The following is a 22,634-nucleotide window of genomic DNA, read 5'->3' on the forward strand; positions in this document are numbered from 1 at the left end:
TTCACAGAAAATGAGCCAAAGCCAGTGAGTCTCAGTTTGAAAAATTAAATAATTATATCATTTTTCTTTTATTAAAAAGTGAGAACCCACAGACCCGAACACCACACGAGGGTTAAGAAGAAACGGGCGCAGAAGAAGAGAGGAAAAGATGATGATGAAGGAGAAGAAGATGAAGGGATTCAAACCAGCAGTCCTCTCATTACAACCCTAACACTGTAATCCATAGGCCAACCATTGGACCAATTAGAGTCAATATTTACAACATCTTACTGTTTACAAGTACGTTGACCAACGACCAAGATCAAGGATAGTCCTTAATCCTTGACCTCAACACCAGTCGGTCCTGACCAAGAAGACGGTGGATGAATGGGATTCAACAACAAATCAGTCAAAAGTGGAACAGAAGAATACATTTTTCCTATTTGTTTTTTTTTTTCCTGCAGGGAAAAAACAACAAGATCCACTCAAGTCTACGTACTTATCTGCTGAATCAACTGATCGAACACTGATGAGTGATTCTGCGTTGTTCACGCTACTTAAATCATCTTCCATTCACAGACCTGCCTTTTCCACGTGCATTTGTGTGCAACAACATGTGTGTGTGTGTGTGTGTAAAAGTCAAAGCCCTGGAGAATGATTCACTCCCAATCCCAGCATTCCTCCACTCCTGCGTCCCACCCAACAAACAAACAGACAAACAACAATGTGGACTAAATGACTCAAGTGTTGAATTGCCGTCCTTTTGTTCTCGGTCTTGTTTCTATTCTGCGCCGGCTCTGTTCTTTCTCGGACAGTCTCCTTTGGTGGTGAGAGCAAGCAATCTTAAGTAAACGCCGTTAGCTGTTTGCTCATAACGGCCGCAGAAAGTAGGCTGCACGGCCTCCTTTGTCTCACTATCAGTTGTTTGAAGAGGTTTGTGCTGTAATGGCGTGGTCAGCCTTTGAAGCCCCGTCTCACTCCGGAGAATCAAACCCTCTTTGGACCCCGGACGTTGACCCCAGGGCTGCGATTTTAGGAGCTAACACGGCGAAAATATAACAGGAAAATCCCCAATGAACCAGATGTTTATCAAATAAGATGTGATGAAAAACCCATAACAACTTCTTATTAAAGCAGACGTCACTGGTCTGTGGACTGGAGGGAAGCCTGAATCAACAACCATCGGTTCTGTGCTTTAGAGTTTAGGATTAAAGGTTAAACATAAGGTCAGAGGTTCAAGTCCAAATGGGTCTTGTTGCCAAGAGAAAGATGTTTTCAAACAGGGAAATTAAAGGTGACTATGGTAAAAATGCCATTCCACTGGTGGTTTTCCAAGGTGTAATTTCCTGGTTACAACCTGAATTGACTAATGGAACTTCACTAACTCAATATTGGTCATTTTTTTTCTCTGTTATTTCTTATAGTAAGAAATAATTTGAGGTACGAGCAGCTCGAGTTATGAGCTAGGTCCTGGAACGGATTATGCTCGTATCCCGAGGTTCCACTGTATTTATAAACTAGTTCTCCAGTCGTTCAGGGTCACAGTAGAGACAAACAACCAATCACAACTTTGCTCAATTTAGAGTCAACAAAAACCCTAATCCTGACTTTCTTTGGACTGTGGGAGGAAAAACTGGAGAACCCACCCCCCACACACACACACACACACACACACACACAAGGAGAGGGAGAGCATACAAGCACCACAGAGTAAGACTGATGATCTTCTGGTTGTAAGGCAGTACCCTAACCCACTCATCATTCTTCTCCACCTACGCCTCCCTCTGTCGTTTAGACACTGACGTGTGTTTCTATGAAGCAGTAAACCTGTGACCGTGTGACTGCGTCTGACATAAAGGTCAACTGAAGCTGCTGCACTCCACAAGTTCTGCCTCCAGCTCAGTCTCTGAGACAAACACAGAGTCAGACATCTGTCTGCACCACACAGATAGAGCAGCAGTCGTACTGTTAGAGCCCCGCCTCCCCCTCCCCTCCCCTCACCTCCCTTCACAACTGCAGCTGATTCCTCCCACAGCGTGTAATTTTCTCATTTAGCTCACAAGCGTTGGGCCCCGACACCAATTAGCGCAGGGCCCTGACCTCACGTCTGCAGCGAGAGGCTCTGCTGCGAAAACGGCGACGCACCACGTGGCACCGCCTCAATCAGCATCATGCACCCTCTCTTCAAATCATCAGCATTATGCATATACATAATTCATACAGCTGAGATTTGGGAGTTTTATTCTAACAACCGCTCTCTAACTCTGAGAGTATGATTATATGTCAGCCTCAACTTTAGAAAACCCAGGAGGACGGAGCGTCTCTCTGCCGCCGCTCCGTGTCTGCTCTCAAGAGCCTCTTGTTTTACTCAGTATAACTCAGTGTTGCTACTTTCAGAGCAGTGAGCAGTGTCCAAACTCATCTATGGTCCCAAGTTGAAGAAAAAATATATAAAAATGTGTGTAAATATTAACGAAGGAAATGAAAACCAAGCAAACAGTGTAGAACCTTAAATAACTGGATAAAAATATAAAACTTCACACAGACGCATCAACACTTTGTGATTCCACAACTGGGATTACACATTTATGGAATCACGATTTTCTAAATTAGTTTGGAGTAAGTAACAGTAGAACTCCTCAAAAGTGTGTAGCAAAAAGTATGACGCTTTACTAGAATTCAACAAAAATATGCAAAACATAGACCAGTAATAAAAAAAATCAAACTTCACGTCATATTAGTTATATTTAATCTGATAATCAATCAAGGTAACAAAAGTTCAGCCAGAAAAATTCATACCAAAATAAAGAGTGATAAATGAAGCATGAAACAAAAACATTAAATTTAGGAACAAAGAAATACCTGGAAACTCAAGCCAGAAATTGTTAAAAGTTTGCCAAACTTCTGGAAAACTGCCGGAAATTATAACTGTCAGATTTAGGGAAAAGTAAAAAAAAAAAATGTCCAAAAGACAACAGATATAAAAGGCTGAAATATTTAGATGTTTAAAACAAAACAACAGAAAAACTGCCCTAAAGTTAGCCTAAGTAAATAGCAACTTTACAGATAAAATACAGGTTACAAAAATATTAACAAAATATTACATCAATAAAGAAAGTTATTTAGCCATATTAGCAGGAATTCCGAGTTGTTTCATGGAAATCAGAGAAACCCCATAAAAAGATATGATGTTGATAATGGAATGATCATTTTATTTCATAATAACAAAAGTACATTGTGTATTTCTATGAAAAAATGTGAGAGAAAGAAATTTATTGCAAAGATTGAGCAAACAATCCCCTTAATTCGGTCAAGGTTTCCTGCATATATAATGCAATACCAGATCTCACCATAGGGGGGTGTAATCATACCAAAGTGGTACAGCTGTCACCCGTGGCCTTTCAATATACAGGAGCGTTGTGTATGTCACAGAAGAGAGGTTAGAATTCTGTGACTTTGTGTTGAAACTAAATGTCAGCACAGGTTCAGGTGATGACTTTATATTATTATTATTATTAACTTATTACATTTGTTTCTTACAGAGAAATGATTGAAGAAATTAACAAAGGTATTTGGTCAATGCCGGCTTTTGTGTGTAGCATTTGTAAAATTACTTTGAGGACATTCCTGATCATTTCAGCCGGTCGTCTTTATCCACTTCCTGTGACCCTACATCAATCTAATTCCTTCAGCATCTTTGTTGATCTCATGTGAGGACGTTGGTCCACGGCTGCCTCTGCACACGCTGACGTGTGTGCACGCACATGCAGCTCTGCGCCAGAGTCCTCCTGCATGTGTGCAACGTGCACGCGTGTAAAAGTGTGCGTCTTTCTCATGTCTCCCACTCCTGCCTGATGTGGGTCCGTGCTCCCCACCAGGCAGCTCCTCGGCCCCCTCCTTTCATTGCTAAGAAACCATCCATTCTGTGGGAGTAATCAGAGCTGTGCCTCCAGGAGCCCAGCCAAGCCTCTCATCCTCGGGCTGCTCGAGAGCTGCTTTAATTAACCATCATACCACAGATGGGATCGATTTTTTCTCTCTCTTCCTCCTCCTCCTCCCCCACCACTACTTTCTCTCTCTCTCTCTCTCTCTCTCTCTCTCTCTCCAGTTCTGCTTCTATCTCTGTTGCTTTTTTCTCCTGCAGCCTCTCTCTGCCACACACAAGACCCATAATTGCACTGGAACTGTGCCAGCCGCCAGTCAGGGCCCCAGACTGCAGGCCCCTCTCCTCCTCCTCCTCTCCTCCTTCTTCCTCAGCCCCTGGCCTCACCTGCTCAATACCTTATTAGTGTCAGCATCTGTAGAGAGCAATTGCGGATTAACTAAAGAGATGTGAGATTGATTTCTGCCCCTGCAGATAAAATTGAAGTTTTCTCCTCGTGTGAGCACATGTATGTGTCTGTGTGGGGGGATGGGGGGGATATAGAAATGGAGGTATAGAAAAATCAGAATTTTCTGGAGAAAATTTGTGAAAGTGCAACTATTCTGTCAAAGTGATTCTTATAAATACATTTTTTTTTTTTAAAAATTGTAACTTTTTGTCTTACTAACTTTATCTCAGGTTACTTTATTTGGCCAGAAGTTGAGAACAGCATCACATGACCCAGTCCACGCTGGAGAAGTGATGAAGACTGTAGGAAACGTCATCTCTGTTTATCAGGATTCCTAACAGAAGACAAACAAATCTGAATCTGATGACTTTGAATATTCTGGGATACCTCAGGGCACATGGCTAACGCTACTTCAAATCTCTCCCAAATGTCTGCAGACTGTTGATCCACAAAAATGGTTGATATTTGACTATTGGGATAAGAGGGGCCAAGACTGTGACCCCCCCGTATGATTTTTTTTTATCCTCCTCCTCTCACCAGATCAAACTGCATGTATGCATGTGCACATGGATGATGTTTGTGTTTGCACGTCGCTGTTCTCTAGTACGTATGAGGGTTTTTGAAATGAGGGTTTGCTAATTTGCTATTGGCAGACCCACTTGAGCCTCTGCCTCTCTCAAAACAAATTAATCCCCCTCTCGTGCTTTACCTTCATTGGTTTTCATGTGACGGCACTGCACAGACCCATAACCCCCTGCGCTAGGCTGCATTCTGCCCACAAATACACACACAGACACACACACACAGAGAGAGACTCCCCAACACTAATCTAAAAGTCGGATCACTGAGCCTAATCTGACACAGTGATAGTAATAGAAATGAGATGCTCTGAGAAACACGTTGAAGAAAATGCTGCTCTACTCAGGACAAAGACACATAAAAATAAAAGTTTTATCTGGATAAAGATTTTAATTTGAGCTACAGATACTGGTAGAAAGCTAAAGGACAATATAAACATAAACTTAGCGTAAGCCACATGTAAAGATTCAAATGGATTTTAGAAAGAACTACCTGAATTTAGCATCAAATTGGTAAAAGTAGACAAAATATAGTTTTAAAATTCTTATTCATTAATATAGCAGAGTTAACTAAAGGTTAAGGGTGTGGAATGTGGTTCAATTCCTGCCAAATAATCAAAAAATAGCAAAGTTCGATGTGGGCTAACAAATGAGCTCAAATTCAATAGCAAAATATTGTAGCAATGTCAGCAGTGGGTAAATCAATTTAGGAAAAAATGTAGTTAGTCCAAACTAAACCTTGAATCTCAAAATAACCTCAACTTTAGTTCAGTACCATGATCATCCAAACACACACACACACACACACACACACACACCCAGTGAAAGTCAGAGGAACCAGCGGCTCTGGAAAAATATGTATGTCAAAATCAATGCTGCCCTGTTGGCATGACACAGCAGCAGCAGCAGCAGCGGCAGCAGCAGCAGCAGCAGCAGCAGCAGCAGCAGCAGCAGCAGGTCAGTCGTCTCTGGGTCTTGCTGTATAGTGACAGACCTGCGTCTGTTCTGAGAGCCGTCAGCTGGACTCTGTGGTGTTTGCTGACAGCAGGAGGTCAGGACTTTCAGCGTCTGATCCTCAGGCTGAAGAGGTGACGCTGCTGAATACCAACAGATCCAGCTCCATGTGAGACAACACACGTTTTACATACCAGTGGCCTTCAGTTGTTTGCAGACTAACAGCCTAATAGCTATTTTAAAAAAAAACAAAACAAAAAACAAAAAAACAAACCCTGTTCGTTTACGTTCTGTAAAAGCCCAAATCAGTGGATGATTTGTTGGGATACAGGATCCAATATTTGTACGTGATAAATAACCCAAGGATCAACGGCTGCCTGTGTAGTGTATTAATAGAACTGCAATACACATAAAGACATTTTCAGTACCTGATTATTGCTTTGACATATTACAGTAAATTTGAAAAGATTTCTGCAAAAGTTGGACATTTTTCTGATGCCATTCGATCAAATTGAAAAGATTTCTGCAAAAGTTTGACATTTTTCTGATGCCATTCGATCAAATCCATCAGGATCTGTCAAATGTTGAAAATATAGTTAAGAAACTGTTGAAGTGTATATAAAACACTGGCAAACACTTTAGTCAAAAAGGAGAAAAAAAAAACCTTAAACACTTAAACATGAGCTAAAACAGATGACAGCTGTCCAACCCATGGGTTGTGAGCCACGAATAACCAGCCAAACGGATGATCTAATAATTATGGGTATTTCAGCTACAATACCAGCAAGAAATGAATGAAAAGACAATTACTGAAACAGCTGTGGTTTAGCTGAAATACCTGCACTAAAGATATATTATTACAGCTAAACCACAGCTGTAGTTGAGAGAAAAAGCACGAGAGAAAGAAAATGAAAAATTTGGAAAAACTAGCCAAATAACAAAGTTACAAAACTTGCCATAAAAGTTTTTCAAAGACGCAAAAGGTGGTCAAAGGTCAACCATTCATCCTGGTTTAAAAGATAAATATCTGTGTGTGTTGCGGTGCCGTGATTGGCTCGTGGACCGCTGTTCAAAACTAAAAAAGTTCTTTTCCAACATCCACACGATGCAGACTGTCCTGACTCCGACTGGGGAAACCAAACTTTTCACTCAACAAACTCTCGCTGCGGCTGTTGTCGTGAAGGCAGGTGCATCACGCTCTTTGTGCGTTACAGCTGCTGATCTGTATTGTGTTGTTTGTGCGTTTGTTGTGTGGCGGTTCCTGGGTCCCAGGGCCCAGCTGCCAGAGTGAGGCAGAAGAGTCAGACATCATTGTGGTGTGATTTCCTCCTCTCCTTGCAGATGGAGTGTTTTTGTCAGAGCGAGGACCACTGTGATTGCCTCTTCGCCACCGGTGTCAGCTCGGGATAATACTGCAGCCGTCGACCCCCACCCCCAGCCCCAGCCCCAGCCCCTCATACCCCCCGCCCCCAAGGAACAAAACAGGATCAGCACAATCCATTTTCTTTTTCTCTGCCAAAATGGAATAATTTCAAAGAGACAATACCCTGGTAGCCTCCGAAGCCCAGGAAAAATCAAAAGGCAACCATTATGGCAAAAATTGTGAGAGAGGTGTTCAACCTTTCTGCCTCCTCGGCTCTGCCAAATACTACGCCCAGCTCCAACTAACAAGCACGGGCACGGACAGACAATGGGAGTGGATTGAAGAGTAAAGCTAGCAATCTCACAAAACAGAAGCCCCCGAACGCATACATGAAAGATGCATGGTCTCTGTGTGTGTGTGTGTGTGTGTGTGTGTGGACTGCAGATGAAGAAGTAAACCAGTGCGGTCCCCTCCTCGTACCAGCCACCATACACTCAGTATCTTTACATTCAAAATATGGTGGTTTGATCCACGAGTCTATACGTCTTGAGCAGTCGGAGCACTATGGCAACCTGCCCTTTACCATCCTAATGACACTTGAGCAAAGTGTGGTGGCTGAGAGAGAGGGCGGGAGCTGGGAGGCTTTTCCTCACAAAGAGCTGAGAGCACCTTATTGGGAAGAAGGAGCTAAGAGTGTTGTTGTGATGCCTGACTCCATATTCTAGGGACATAGATATTCACAAACTTCACCTCCCTCTTCCTTCTCCTCTTTCTGGATAAAAAGATGGAGAAACAACACCTCCTATACAATCATCCCAGTCCAAGAACACATCAGCCAAGAGGAAACTATCTTCAGGGAACTGATCACATCACCTGTTGTTTCCGTCCACGACAAATATCTTTGGTCGTTTTAGCCTAAAAGTGACTTTGTGCTTTACAAATACAATCTTCAACCATTCTAAGACCAAGGACCCCCCCTCCCCCCCACTCTACACTACTGTATATATAATGTCTTAAGTGTTAAGTGAACTACTTGTCATTGTGACACAGCACACCACTGCACACACAACCCATCACCAAAGTAAGCCATGGCAACTGGTGGACTCGAACCTATAACCTTCCGGTTATTGGTTCGAGTTCGAGATATATATACATAAATTTCATTAAAAGAAGAAAACAAAACCAATAATTAAACATAAGTCTGTACTTACAAAATTAGAAAATCTTTCTCCAACGGTTCCTTTTCCTCTTTCAGCTGATCTGTCACCGTGGAGAAGAAGAACCTGGGACAGAAACAAACACAGAGTCAGGGCTTCTACTGTCAAAAAAAAACAAAACATGATTTTGCTAATATGGTTACATGGATGTCCAATTTTCAGTTTCCTCATTTTTTTTTCAATCTCCAACACAATGAGATGATAAGCTAAGAACAAGCCATCAGATCATGAGTGAGGCTCTGTACTTGTCTGGGGCTGCATTAATCACCCCTCCCTGTCACGGCGTCCTGTGTGTACAATTTCTAGCGGTTGGTTACCATGGTTACCATCACATTTGGTTTGTTAAAGTTATTTAAATTGACCCTTCTATTAGTTTTGTTCGATCTGTCAACCTGTTTGACATTTCTTATATAAAACAGGATAATAAGGACGTGCAGGTCAAGACTAATGGTCCGAGAACATGTCACGAGACGCCACGTCACGTTAGAAACTATGGAATGCACAGGTGCTTGAGGTACAATACCTGAGCAGTTGTCTATTATAGTACACTGTGAATGAATGAAGAGTGATTGAGTGCAGTGCTCCACACAGCCTATAGAGAGCTGTAGTATTACAATGTGAGGGCAGAGGGAGAAAGGGAGGGAGAGGGGGGGGGGGGGGGGGGGAGGAGGAGGAGGAGGGGGGGGGGGGGGGGGGGAGGAGGAGGAGGAGGGGGGGGGGGGGGGGGGGAGGAGGAGGAGGAGGAGGAGGGGGGGGGGGGGGGGGGGGGCACTAGAGGCCTAAATGAGGTGAGAGGAAGTGGAAGTGTCCATTAGGGGGTCGGCTTCTGTTCCGGAGAGGGAGGAGGAGGTGGTGGTGGTGGAGGAGGAGGAGGAGGAGGAGGGGATGCTCTGTGCAGCGCCTGGGCCAATGCACGAGGGTTTGGGGCTAAGTGTCTCATCAGCATCCAGCTCAGGTGCTGCTGGGGCCCACGCACTAACTATGCCCTGACTTGATTGTAATTGCCTGAATTCAGCTCCCGCTGCTGCCTCCTGGCAATATCACAGGCACATTTAAGAGGTGAGAGCCCGGGGACTGTGCAGCAGGGCCACAGAGTGCAGCTGACGGCCACTTATTCAAGCCTGTGGGCTGCGGGGGGATCCTCTCTTCTGCTGTCTGTTTTGTAAGGGGGGGAGGGTCACAGGTGCATGAACCATGAACATCACCCCTCCCACCTTTGTTCTGTCCTCTGGGTGCTAGTCAACATGAAACAAGTGCGACTGCAGTGGCTGGGCTCCGACAGTGATGGCATGAACACCACAGAGGTATTTGGCTGCTTTCATGTCACCACACTTTAAGCGGGTTAAAACTAGTCCCTCCCCCACCTGAATCAAAAACCAGCATGACCTCTGGGGAAAGTGTCCTTGAAACATATGAAATTTCACTTAAATTCTCATGAAGAGTTCCAATGCTTCTGTCAAATACAGAGTACAGTGGAGGTGGAGCAGAAGGTTTCCATCCAGGCATCTGGTTCACAAACAACCCTGATGCCTTTGCTCTCGATGATATATATTATTCTTAAAGGCCTGGCCAATCACCTGCAAGGCAGTTAATGTTTTTACTTGAATAAGAGACAGCTGGAGAGCACATGCTCAAAAGTTACTGAAAACAACTTTAGAAATAATTGTGCCAGGCCAGACAGAAAAAAAGTCAGAAAGTCAGAAAAATATTTAAAATAAAAACAAAACTCCAAAGTACCATACAAACAGGATAATGTTTTAATTAGTTAAATCCTATTCCATAAAACTGTGTTAAATAAGAAAAAAACAATGTTAGCCAAGAAACTTTGCAACAATGCGCTTCGGAAAAAAGATTTAACAAATCACGATAAAACTAAAAAAAAAATGTATTCATTTAAACTTTAATGACCAGACACAGCACTGGAGACAGATGTAGCCAAATGTTTGCTAAAAAGTAGCAGAGAATTAAAGAAAATTGGCTTAAAATTAGATATAAAAGTATGTTTTAGCCTAGAAATAGCTGCAGTGAACCAACGTAACACATCTAGAGGTTAGCCAAAAAACAAGGTGAAAACTTTGGAAAAATTGCATCAAGAAGATTATCAAATGTTGGCTGTAAATACAGGTGTAGCTACTGAAAAAAACACACGTTATTTTACCATGGAAGCAGATGAAAACATTGGTCATAAAGTGTAACTCAAACAACAAACAATCCAGGCACATCATTTAATTATGTTTCTCTAATTATACATTATACAAAAAAGAAAATGAAAAGAAAATTATTTTCCTCCCTTAACTTTTTAGGGACCACTTTAGCCGAGAAGCTTTAAGCACCATGTTTTCCCCACACTTCAGTAAAGTTCTGAAAAGATAAAAGATTTATAGAACACTTTAAACAGCAATCAAACTAAAAAACACAGGAAAGTAGTGCTTCTGTGTCTTGTATTTATCATGTCCAATTGTACGCCAGAGTAGACACTTGATTGCTTCATGTCACAACCTACAATACTTTTATTTCATACTGCACTGTGAAAAGCATTAGCATGCTGCGGTTATGCTAATGTCCCCACAGCTGAAAATTGCTCATATCTGGTTTAAAAAAAGGAAAAGAAAATCTCTGCAAACACCAGAAGACCACCATCAAAAAGCCCAACGGTAGGAACATGTGATTTTTGTCCTGACAAATACATACAGTCCCTTCATTGAGTGACAGGTCCCTGAATGAAGTACCTTCCATTTACACTGACAAAAGCCCCTGATTTAGAAAAAAACAAGAGTCCAAATTATGGGGCCATTTTTCTGGTGTCAACACACAATCTGCGTTTCCACTATTGCTGGTCCGACTTCAGGGAAAAAGAAAAAAAAACAGCAGCAGGGTTAACTTTTAAAAGTTACCCCGAGGTGCTCCCCTCACCCTGTGATAATAGACCGTCTGTAATGAAGAACAGGCTTGTTGCCAACAGGTGGTCTCTTTAAAAAGAGCAGAGCCACAGCACTCAGCCTGGTGGAGGTGTCTAGGGATGGTGGGGTGGAGGTGGGAGGGGGGGGGTGACTGCCATGGCAAAATGTGTCAGAATCTAATGTTCTGCAGAGTGAAAAGCCTGTTTTCCGTCTTTTGTTCCCACCTAGAGATTCAGCCTTGTCCCTTATTGTTCGGGGGCACAAACGAGCAACAGTCTTTTTTGACACGGAGCCACAGATGAATAAAGACTGGAGCTGACTAGTCACAGGAAAGAGCTTTTCTTTTTTGGAGGGCTTTGGAGCCTATTAAAGGTTTGAGATATGAATGGATATGAATCCTCTCATTCGACCCCTTCCACAAAAAAAAAAAAAAAATCAACTACAAATTCAGGGAACAAGAAAAAACCTCAGCGTCTCCTTTTTCAACTGAGGTTCCCAAGCATATGAGGATAAATCAGGACTGAATGATTGACAGGCAGGAATTAGACGGAGAAAATGAGGAAGTGGCTCTTTGTTAATGTGAAAAAAAAGGGCTACATGACGGCTAACCTTTAAGCAACTAAGCAGTGACACTATCGTTGACCTACTGACTCCATATTCTCCACCCAGGCTCTAGGGACAAATTAAATCCCTCTGTACATCTTTAAATAACACAATTGATATATAAACTTCAGACTGCAGTTAAATGCACAGGATAAAGATAATGAGATATTTATTTGGAACCACTTCAGGCAGATATGCTCATTGGGCAGATGAGGGGTGGATCCTGGCAGAAAAAAAAAATTAAATCCCTCTGTTCAATCACCATAATCCATTTGTTAAACTCAGACCAATTTGTCCTCATTAACCCTCATGAGGACACTGTGTCTGAGACAAAAGCCCCAGGGGGAACAATGAGAACAACCACATCCAAATATCAACGGCTCAAGTGCACACCCCCGCACCTCCCAGTGCATTGTGGGCTCTTGTGTCTGCCCAGAAGGTTCCAGTCTGTGAGCTAGAGAAGGACAGAGCCCAAACAAGTGGGGTATACACCTGAAAGAGTTGGTGAAGGTGGAAAGAAATGCCCATTTCTGTTGTACAAGAAGAAAAAAAAATGCCCACAATGCAGCTTTTTCTCTGTTGTGTTCCGGTCACTCCATCAATCAACTCTGAAACAAACCTTGACATGATGGACAATGAGGAGCGGCAACGTAACGGCAGAGGTAGTCACAGTTGTTCTCAGTAGTGTGAGAAACTTTTTTTTGACACATTTTACAGACTGTAAAATCCAAACGGACATCCCCAACTATAGTTGTGTGGCTGTGGAAACAAAAGAACACTTTTAGGGCATCCGAGTGCAAGTCCTTTTCTCTCTTGGAAAAAAACGTTTTTAGTTTTTAGTTCACGATCTTCCATCAACAAGATAACAAGAAATGACAAAAGTATACAAAGAAAATATTATCACCAAAAACTGAGCTTCTCCTGGATGGTCAACAATCAACCATGACCTGTCCACATATAGAAACCATTTAATACCATACTTTAGCATCTATTTTCCACTAAATGTAATTAGCATTCAGTGCTATGTATTGAACTGTGTTTTCTACTTTCCCTTTTGGAATCTTGGCCAAAAGGAATAATCAAAAAATGTGTGGGCACTATTCACATCTAGAGTACCAGCACCAGAGTGATCACAGTTAAATAAAAAAGTGCACACTTACCCTACAGATGAGATGTCAAGGGTCAGGGGGTGGCGCAAATCCCAGCCGTCAACGGATGAGGGCGGTGTATACCATCACACACAAATAGAGACACACTTTCCACCTTTGGTTAATTTTATAGTGTCCCATCAACGGATTCCCCTGGTGATCATGTTGTTGAGCTCTGGGAGGAACCTGGAATATCTGGAGAAAAAAACATACACATATGGGTAATGTATGGGGAGAATGAGCAAAGTGGAGGCAGAAAGGTGCTTACCTTTAACTCCACAACATACAGAGTGGTGTTGTGTAATTGGTCAGGAGACCAGACTGTGACCGGATCAGTCCTGCAACATCCACAGATCCATGGACTGAAAAATGTTGTCAACTCTCAACAAATGACACTTCTTCTACAGAACATGCTATTTTCAGTCATTACAGTAATTTTGTTATTAAAATGTTATTAAATTTACTCTGTGACCTTAATTCAATTTTGAAAACCATTTGTAGTGATGCCTCTCATCTACACAAAACATCTTACACCTCTACCAATGCTGACAAAGAATTGAGGCTAAAATACATATGAATGTCACTGAATGATAATGTAATTGAAGGTCATGCTGGTTAGGGCTCAGTAAAAACTCTGTCAAACCCATGTCTTCATGTAAACATGTCAGTGTCAAACACAGCAGACTCCTGTTTATTGCTGGTTTGTTGAATCTCCTGTGTGTTTTCCACAACAGTGATGCAGTAATCAGGTCATTTGTGATAATGACAACCATTAGAGGTGATCATCATCACACAGCAGTGTGGCACATTGATCAGACATCAGCACAGACGCACGAGCACGATCCCAAAATTAGACATTGATTAGAAAATTGTTATCACGTGTAATAATAAAAAGAAAAAAAAATCTGATTACAAATGTATTTCCTGTTATTTTGAAGTTAGCGTTGGCTGTGTGGTGACTAATGACATGTTGGGAACGGCTAAGGAGATGAAGTTAGAAGAGAGAGAATGTTGACACAGTTTAGACACGTGCTGAAGACAGAGACGTGGACATGTTGACAGAGGGATGATGGAGTAGTTAGCGAGGAAAACAAGATGAGGAATCCACAGAATATGTATGGACATATGAGTGTAGGAGGACATGAAGCAGGACATTTGTTTTATACAATGTGCAACATAACTGTTTCTGAAACATTCCATCTCATACAGACTTCAACAGCTAAATAATATGCACACGTGTATAAATTAATGCTGCCAAAATTAACACATTAATCGTTAATGAATAAAGTGTACTGTATATCCAATAATAAATACGATTGTGCACAACCCTAATACATATGACTATAATGAATAAAGTGTACTTTATTTATTTAACTCTTCAATAATAAATATGATTGTGCACAACCCTAATACATATGACGATCCATCAATGATATATTAGTCTGGTTCATAGAGCGAAACATTTTTTATATATATATTTCACTTCACTAAAATTATTACCACAACTAGGTATCCTGATAATAAAAAATGTAGAAGCCTCAGTGTGGAGTTTGTAGGAAAACATGTTTATTTTTACTCTCTAAAAGGTAAGTACAGTCCTAATGAGTTACAAAATAACAGGAGGGGAGGGGAACACACATGTTTTGTGTTGGATCATTGATTTGTGTTCATTATAGTGAACACTCAGTTCCATATCCAGGCCCAAATTCATTCACCCGTTTTAGCAGTGCTGCTTTCACTGCATTGATCTTCTCATCCAGCTCTGTGAGACTGCAGTCCTGAAGGACAAGGTTGGAGAAAAAAATCTGATCAAATGATCAAAACAGGTTAACCTTCCACTCACAATGTGATAATGAAAAGAGAGAGAAAGCTGCTAACCTGAGAGGGAGATGTCTTTGCTCGCTTGTGCAGGTGGCTCTATGAAACACACACACACACACACAAATTGCATTAGCCCCTTTTCATTAGTGCAATTTCCATCCCCCTGAAGTTTGAAAAACAAACCAAACTCCATGCTCATTTGCTTTCTTATTCTGCTCCAAGGACTTACAAAGAATGTATGTAGACGTTGTCAATGGGAAGAGGTTTTCAACATCTGTACCAAGGTTAGTCATTTATCAATACTGATATAATGAAGAAAGAAAGCTCTCGTAACAAACAGCATCAGGACAAACAGGAGGCTGCTGAAGATCTCCGAGATGAAAAGCTTGTCTGGTAGAGTTTGGTAAAGGTAGAGTTTGTTCGTCTCTCTGAGGAGTAAAAACAACATATTTCTCCAAACCTTTAAGAAGCTGAATTAGGAGTATTGAAAGAAGCCATTGAATTTAAAATAGTAGGTAGGTATTCTCATTTTTTCTTAACAGCAGAAAATAGAGTCCAATATTTTTTTAATCATGCAAACAAAAAAACAAAGAGGCAATTTCCTTGATTATTTTAATTGAGGGGGAAACTTTTAATTGGAGAGTTTTTTAAGACCTTTGAAATCCTGTGGCTCATTGGTCAAAAGAAAGACAGCGATACTGTGTTGTTTTTCGTTGTCACGCATAGAGGAGAACAAGTGTCAAATGTCAGTGTATGTTGACCAGCCCATTAACAAACTCTCTTGTTGCCTTGGAAGACGCCCTGCCAAAACTGACTGAGCTTTTTGCAGTAAGCAAGCAAGCCTAAAACGCAGTACACCTTATTGTTCAGCATACACCGTGTTCAAGCACATGAAATACTGCATGATACTTTTCTACAGTTATGATACTAACCAACTCATAATACTTCTGAGCTTGTTCATATCAGTGCAAGTTGATACCATACACACCTAGTGTAGACACAGTGGGTGTGTTTGGTGATGCCAATACAGCACAACGACTAGATCAGGTGAGGTACAAAATGTCAAAGTCTGCTTTCAAATTGTATGACACAGAAGTATCGAGCTGTTTACCTGACACCGAGTCTTGTTTTCTTCAGAAAGTTTTGAGATTGAAGATAAGATTCAGTCGCTGAATATGAACAAACTGCGATTGCAAAAACACGTATACGCAGTATACATAAACCCACCATATAAAGTATACATTTGAACAGCAAAAGCAGACAATTTTGGACCTTTTGGAGTTAGCGTAGAATTTAGTTTGAAAGCCTTAAAACGTTCATGTTGCTGTATGGACAAGTACAACCATGTGAGCCAAAACATTCAACCCCATGACCACGATTTGGGTCACAACCAACACTTGAGAAATGGTGTTTGTTTGGTTGATAGCGGAGTCTTTGGAACAGAGTGTAAACCAGGGCTTAGAAATAAGCAAAAAGCAACAGGAGATTAGAGGTAAAGAGAAAACATTGCGTTTACGCGATGAAAGTAAAACTGCATTGATTCAACTGTACAACTTCAGCTCTACACCCTCTCAGAGTTGTGTACTTTTCTGCGGCTGCAGAATTCGTTGAGTGGTCTACTTTGCTTTTCTATGTAAAAATGTTGTTCCTGGCAGCTTTTCTGCAAAGCACCAAACTGGAGTATTTTCAGATATTCAGAAGAGAGAGAGAGAGAGAGAGAGAGAAAAAAGTGGTACTCTGAATTTTGAAAAGACACCATCAGTTTATTCAAAGACACTCCACAGCCTTTCGCACAAACATGCAGAGAGTCAAAGGCAGATGGAAAGCAGCAGCAAACATACTCACAGAAGCAGCATGTGGTACTGAAGAGACATGCAGTATACCTCAAGTACACTTACTCTGATAACCACACACACAAAAATACACTGACCCACTCCTTGAAGCCAACAAATTAGACTCTGTGTCTGTTAGTCCAGTAGCTCCAGTAAACCGAATCCAGTAAATGACCGTGTTTTGACCAGTCTCAGCTCATCAAAACAACACTGGTTGATAAAAAAAAGAGAGTATTTTTCCTCCAGTGAGCTGTGTGTAGTGACCCAGATTTTAGCAGTGAATGTAGCCAAAGGTGGCTTCACTTTGCTTTAAATCATCTTAAGTGGAAGTGGAGTCAAGAAAACATGATGGAGTATCTGTGGAAAACTCTGAGCGTCAGGCACCAACTCCACTCAGGGAGTTGTACTTTGATTCCATTCGTAGGTTTGATTCTACATGACATTTTTCAGCACTGTACACACGGCCGACAGCGTGTGTGTACGTGTGTGTAAGACCATCTTTGGAGTCTCGGCTCTTCAACATAAAATAGTTTGACTCATACTTTGAGTGTTAATAGAAAAATGTATCTTCTCCTTAACCCAAAAAATACATGTAGTAACTGAAGAAAGCTTCAGGAACTATTGAAACAGTCTTTTAAGGTTCAACTACACCAAACTAAGGCTTATTAATGGCTATTTTACCATTCCTTTACCACTTACCATCATTCCACTTACGTTTCATGAATTTTATCTGTTATGATCTACATATTTGCTAACTGTTATATAACTATTTCTAGGATAAATTCATTTTAGATTTAGTTTCTTTAGTCAGAATTTAGCTAGAATTTGGCTAACCCTTGACTGTATCAAGTTTTAAAAACTATTTTGCTTCATTTTGTAGCAATTCTTTGGCTAACTTGAAATTTAAATGATCAAGATCCTTACTTCAAAACCCAAATTAAGTCTACCAGTATAGTTCCTTGCTGTGTGTAGGTTTTCCTGGATCCCTTTTCCACTTATCTCTTCAGAAAGAGAGAGAGTACTCACCGTGGACTGAAAGTACTCTGGTGAAATTCCTTCCAACTCTAGGATACGATCCTCCAGCTTCTTCAGCCGCTGGTAGACACTCAACGGAACAGGGCCAGCTGAGAAAAAAAAAGGTGTGTTGGTGGTTTCACAGAACAAAATCTGAAAATCTATAGTAAAATACACAAATATGAATTTAGATGAAATGAAAAATGAATAATCACTGAACCACATAGAAATCTTTGTCTTTCAAAATATTAATTATTAATTTAATGACATAAACTTCTCTGCTGAATAAGGGAATTCCTGCCAAATAAATATGGTTCAAAGGAACTTCAGAAAATTTCCAGGGCTTTTTTTTACTTATATGTAGCTTTAGATATTTCTCCAGCTTCTAGATATATAGAAAAAATATTTTAGGATATTATTATCTTTGCAGTATTTATGGTTATTCAAACTTGGATTTGTTTTGTTTATGTTGAATTTGGCTTTAAGCTGTTTTTCCTAACATAGACTAACTCCTGATTTGATTTGCTTCATGTTTGTCAATGTATTCGTGTATTTGTGTCTTACACCAACCTGTTGTGAGCTTCAGGTGAGTCTCAATGTTGTGAAGTCGTTCTTCTATGGCTGAGTTTCCACAGTGTCTCGTCTTTGGGCCCCTCTGCTGCTCCCCGACATCTCCCAAGCCCCCTCCACTACGGGTTTGGGGTCCATAGGTGTTGACAACCCGAGTAACTGCAGAGTCACAGAAAAACAATCATCTCCATCACTAATAAACAAGGCAAGCATTTAGTGAAGATGGCCATTCATGAGGCATGGACTGTTTTTTATTTAAATTTCAACAAGAAATAGAAACAGGATAATTCAACAGAACTCAAAATCATCAGGGGCAAAATTATTACAGATACTATTATTCAGTCATGTTGCCTTTGTGCTGTGGACTACTGAAGTATTACAGTTCATTATGTATAAATCACCTCCTGGTTTAATGGGCCAGTGGAAAAGACTGGGGTCTTTAATAAAACCAAAAGATTTTGTATTGAAGATAAATGAGGACTTCATTGAGGCCAGTTGTTAACATTAACTTTCATGGTGTCAGTTTTCCACAATTAAAAACCAATTTTTACTACTTTGTTGTACAATGAATAAATAAATGTAGAAGATAAAACTTAGGTTAAGCTAATGCTTTTATTTTTTCTTACCTTTTACATGACTCTTAAAACCTGGATATGGAGTGAATACTGCATCTGTTCTGGCACAGCTGTTCTCTGCAGATGAAAATGCAGTTTCAAAAGGTAATTAAAATTTCAGGTAAAAAAGAAAAACAATGTTGTAAAATGATGTTTGTCTCCACTATTACTGTGTCCTGGTTTCTATAACTGGTGTCTGACACTAGCTTTGAATTTAAAAGAAAAAAACCCCAGCCAACCCTCTGTCTGATGTTTTTCTCGGCTGAGCTGGTTGTGTTTTGAGGCCGAGTGTGTTACCTACTTCAGCCCCACTCCTCCAGCAGTTCAGCCTGACCTCTCGCCTGTGGAAATCAGCTCTCTCCCAAACATTGGCAATCTGTGTGCAGGCTCCCCCCTCCCTCCACCCTGCCTCCTTCCCCCAGCTACCCATTCTCACCCTGATTGCAGTCAATCACGTTGCAAAACTCGCGCACATTGTTTTCATTGATCTCCATCTGCTTGCGTTCCATAAATGCAGATATTCTTCGCTCAATCTATGGAGAGATGGCACAGAGGAGACCACACAATGGATTGATGAGCCGGTGATGGGTGTCAAGAATGCAAAGAGGGCTTTAAGGAAAAAAAAGTGATCTTAACAACCTTCAAAAACGCATGTAGTAATTTACATTAGGTGGAATGAGGAAATATAGCAGGGAATAATTCCAGGTTCCCCCCGAAAAAAAGTTGAATTGCTGGCAGCCATCACGTGATGGAATATGAATACTGTTTGCTTGGCTACCAAAATAAATGCACAACAGAATGGGGGGACTCTTGTCCTTCATCCACATGCAATCTCAGAGTAATGAGCATCCACTTCATAATTCATCAAGGACCTGGCCCTCTCTCAAAGCCCTCCAGCAATGTGGTCTGTTCTACCCGACCACAGCACTGAAGGACCCCCTCTACTCTCTGCCCAACTCCAGCTTTATCAGGTCTCCATCAGGCATAAAATCGACTGCGGCACATCATGTACACATCCTCGCCAGCAATTACTTAGGATTATTCATTTGCGAGTGAAGGGCTTGAAAAATGTCACTTCCAGAACAGCTGACAGTTATTCTGAGACCAACCTCTGACTTCCCAGCTCGGATTTGAATCATGACGTCATCAGGCGACTTGTTAGCCTCGGAGACAAGGGGACAGAGCGTCACTGGATCTGGAGTCTGCTTTCCGAGTGTTGAGGAGGTGACGGCATCGTCTGAGGTTTTGTCTACAAGTGATTTTAGGCCATCGGACACAGCCTTGAGATAACAGTATGAGTATTAGTTATAATATATATAATATACAAATAACTAATTCATGTAAATATGAAAAATAATCCAAAAAATACATAAATACTGGTTACATACCATCTTATAATGTTTACAAATATTTATCAATTCAATCATTTTTAATTTTTATGAAAAACAAATATTTAAATTTGTACATAAAAAAATGCTGTGACCAAGTCACCTGTAATTTCTTGATGTGCTCCTGTAAACAACAGTAGGTGTCAGCAGCTGCAGATAAAGGAGTGACTGCATCTGTGTTGATTTGTATTGTCAAAGCACCATCACCTGCCTTGAGCTTAAAGAGGAGATGATTTAATTAATTAAATAGTTAAACAATCTGAGGTTTCACTTGTGTGAAAGCATCATCTCAATCACAAAACGTGACTGTAATTTTTACAAATGAACATGCAAAATATTTCTGCCATTTAAAAAATCTGTTGTTGATATCATTTCTTCAGAAAAACATTATTGTATTTCTAGTGTCTTTTTCATACATTTTTACATATAAATAAATATTTAATATTTAACTGGCTTACAAACACTAAAGACATTTAAAAATACAACTCAGAAAAGTAGTTGTAATAATGAAACGAATATACATTTTATTCTCCCTAATAACTTCAGAAGTTAATACTACCTTTGTCACATTATTCGTTCTCAGGATTATTTTTGAATGGTCTAACAGCAGTGATCTGACTAATCCACTTAATTAGTTTGTTATCCAAAAATAGTTGTCTTAGATTTTAACCTGTTTAATCAAACATTTCAATTTGCTTACTTTAAAAAAAAAGTTTCCTGCATCTTAGGTTTATTTCACAAAAAAATAAAATTCATCTTCAGTTTAATCGACTACTCCCTAACTGTTTAACCTTTAGCTACTAATACTACACTTGCACTTTATTTTGGACGAATTCTAGCAACCAATTGTTGCAGTTTTTTGTCTTTACTTAATTTTGATAATTTTGGCCAATTTACTGTCTTACAGAGTTTAGCTAAATTGTCTGATTTTTGTCCTGGGTATGCACTCGGCGACTTGAAAATAGCAGTTCTAATAGCATGTGCCGTCTGCCACGGCATTAAATTTATATGTGAACTTTGCTGAAATGTTGGGCATTATATATTATTATTATTATTTGAGCACAATTACCCTACACAACATGTAAAAAAATCCAAGTAAAATACTACAATACGAGATGTTTGGTGCTAACAGGTGACGCTAATGTATAGATTTAGGTTGAGAACATGATACAAAAAATGATAGGACTAATGTATCGTTTTATTTTTTATAAGCTTGACTTTACAAAATTAAAATTCATGTAAAATTTTAGTATATGAACGGAGAGGCTACAAGGAACCCCATAAAAAGTATAAGCTAATTTAGCCCCAAACCATGGCTATAGTAGATTGTGGCTAAAAACATTAGCATGGCACCGCTAACTCCTCGGACTACCCGTCAGCTTGTGGTTTAAACATTGATAACCAACCTCGTTTCCGAACTCTGCGAGCAGCTTCAATAAAACCCGCACACAGTCCGTGGTGTTGGACATGTCACAGGACTCATAAGAATTTGCAGAAGGAGGAGAACGCTCTGCTCTTCGTTTAGGTTTGTCCGCCATTACTGTTTTAGGTTTACAAAATACCGCACGCCAATTCGTCACAATGTCGGAGACGTATTTGATGACGTAGGAGGGCAAAAACGTATAAAGTGGAAGAGCCTTCAGCCGTGTTGCAATAGTAAAGAAATGTTTTGCCATTTACTGTGATTATAAAACAAGTATAAAAAATACACAAAAAGACTATATATAACCTTAATGAAAAACGAGTACCTTTAAAGATTAATCAAATGATATATAAAACCAGCGCATCATTTTTTTAAGTTAAACAAATAACATAAAATATTATAGTGACTTATTGAAACAGGAGAAACGGCTTTTGCGTTTTCCACCTGTATATTTGCATTATAAGATAAATAATTTAATTTAAAATAAGATTAGATTCCTGAAGGTGTTTACAGTGTCAGAAATCTGTGGAAAAAAGTTCAACCTAAGCTCATCAGATCATAAATTCCTAATGCCACATGCTTCAGGCAACCCAAAAGTATATTTGTAAAGTCTTGGTGGGCTTGAGGTTTCATTTTAGAAAAGGTTGTAGTTTTGTAATCCTTTACAATTTAACTTTTTATTTTATTTTATCCCTCCAATACATTTACAATATCAGAACCTTTAATCCATAATAAAGATGAAAAGTTCTGGAAACACCATTGTTTGTGGCTGAACCCAGAAATTAGTTAATATAGTTCAACATATTTCCCTTTTTAAACACTTTACTTTAATTATACAATAAAAGTATCAATGTTGACTTTTACATTTCAGTATGCCCCCCCCACCCAAAATAGATAAT

General features: G+C 40.2%; 1 protein-coding gene and 1 long non-coding RNA gene across 3 annotated transcripts in view; both read right to left on the reverse strand.

Moving 5' to 3' along the window:
- LOC112487949 (uncharacterized) overlaps positions 1–14,384 on the reverse strand; it is a 16,922-nt gene extending 2,538 nt beyond the window's left edge. The window contains exons 1-2 of the long non-coding RNA XR_003051541.1: positions 13,086–14,384; positions 8,417–8,488 (exon numbers count right to left, since the gene is read on the reverse strand). This is a non-coding gene — a long non-coding RNA (uncharacterized LOC112487949). The remainder of the gene's footprint in view (positions 1–8,416; positions 8,489–13,085) is intronic.
- Positions 14,385–14,617: 233 nt separating this feature from the next.
- On the reverse strand, positions 14,618–21,890 carry mbip (MAP3K12 binding inhibitory protein 1). 2 transcript variants are annotated; one of them, XM_008312545.3, is made up of 9 exons: positions 21,719–21,889; positions 20,416–20,529; positions 20,034–20,204; positions 19,361–19,457; positions 18,937–19,002; positions 18,311–18,469; positions 17,753–17,850; positions 14,952–14,990; positions 14,618–14,851 (listed from the first exon to the last, which is right to left on the reverse strand). In XM_008312545.3, exons 1-9 carry the CDS (start codon positions 21,848–21,850, stop codon positions 14,744–14,746), a joined length of 984 nt encoding a protein of 327 aa, XP_008310767.1. In that variant the 5' UTR covers positions 21,851–21,889; the 3' UTR covers positions 14,618–14,743. The 2 variants fall into 2 exon arrangements, with proteins under 2 accessions (XP_008310767.1, XP_024916674.1); XM_025060906.1 differs by lacking the exons at positions 14,618–14,851; positions 14,952–14,990 and adding an exon at positions 15,729–16,936 and having other exon boundaries at positions 21,719–21,890.
- Positions 21,891–22,634: the final 744 nt, after the last annotated feature.

Source organism: Cynoglossus semilaevis, chromosome 1 (genome assembly GCF_000523025.1).
Source record: "Cynoglossus semilaevis isolate Cse_v1.0 chromosome 1, Cse_v1.0, whole genome shotgun sequence".
Taxonomy (NCBI): Eukaryota; Metazoa; Chordata; class Actinopteri; order Pleuronectiformes; family Cynoglossidae; genus Cynoglossus; species Cynoglossus semilaevis.

What these genes read in the sequence shown, in the direction of transcription:
- mbip (XM_008312545.3), bottom strand. Translation starts at nt 21,850, where the DNA reads ATGGCGGACAAACCTAAACGAAGAGCAGAGCGTTCTCCTCCTTCTGCA. An exon ending in TCCGAGCTGGGAAGTCAGAG is followed by an intron (nt 19,458 to 20,033) that starts GTTGGTCTCAGA and finishes ATCTCTCCATAG; the next exon opens with ATTGAGCGAAGAATATCTGC. An exon ending in CGTGATTGACTGCAATCAGG is followed by an intron (nt 19,003 to 19,360) that starts GTGAGAATGGGT and finishes TTTCATCTGCAG; the next exon opens with AGAACAGCTGTGCCAGAACA.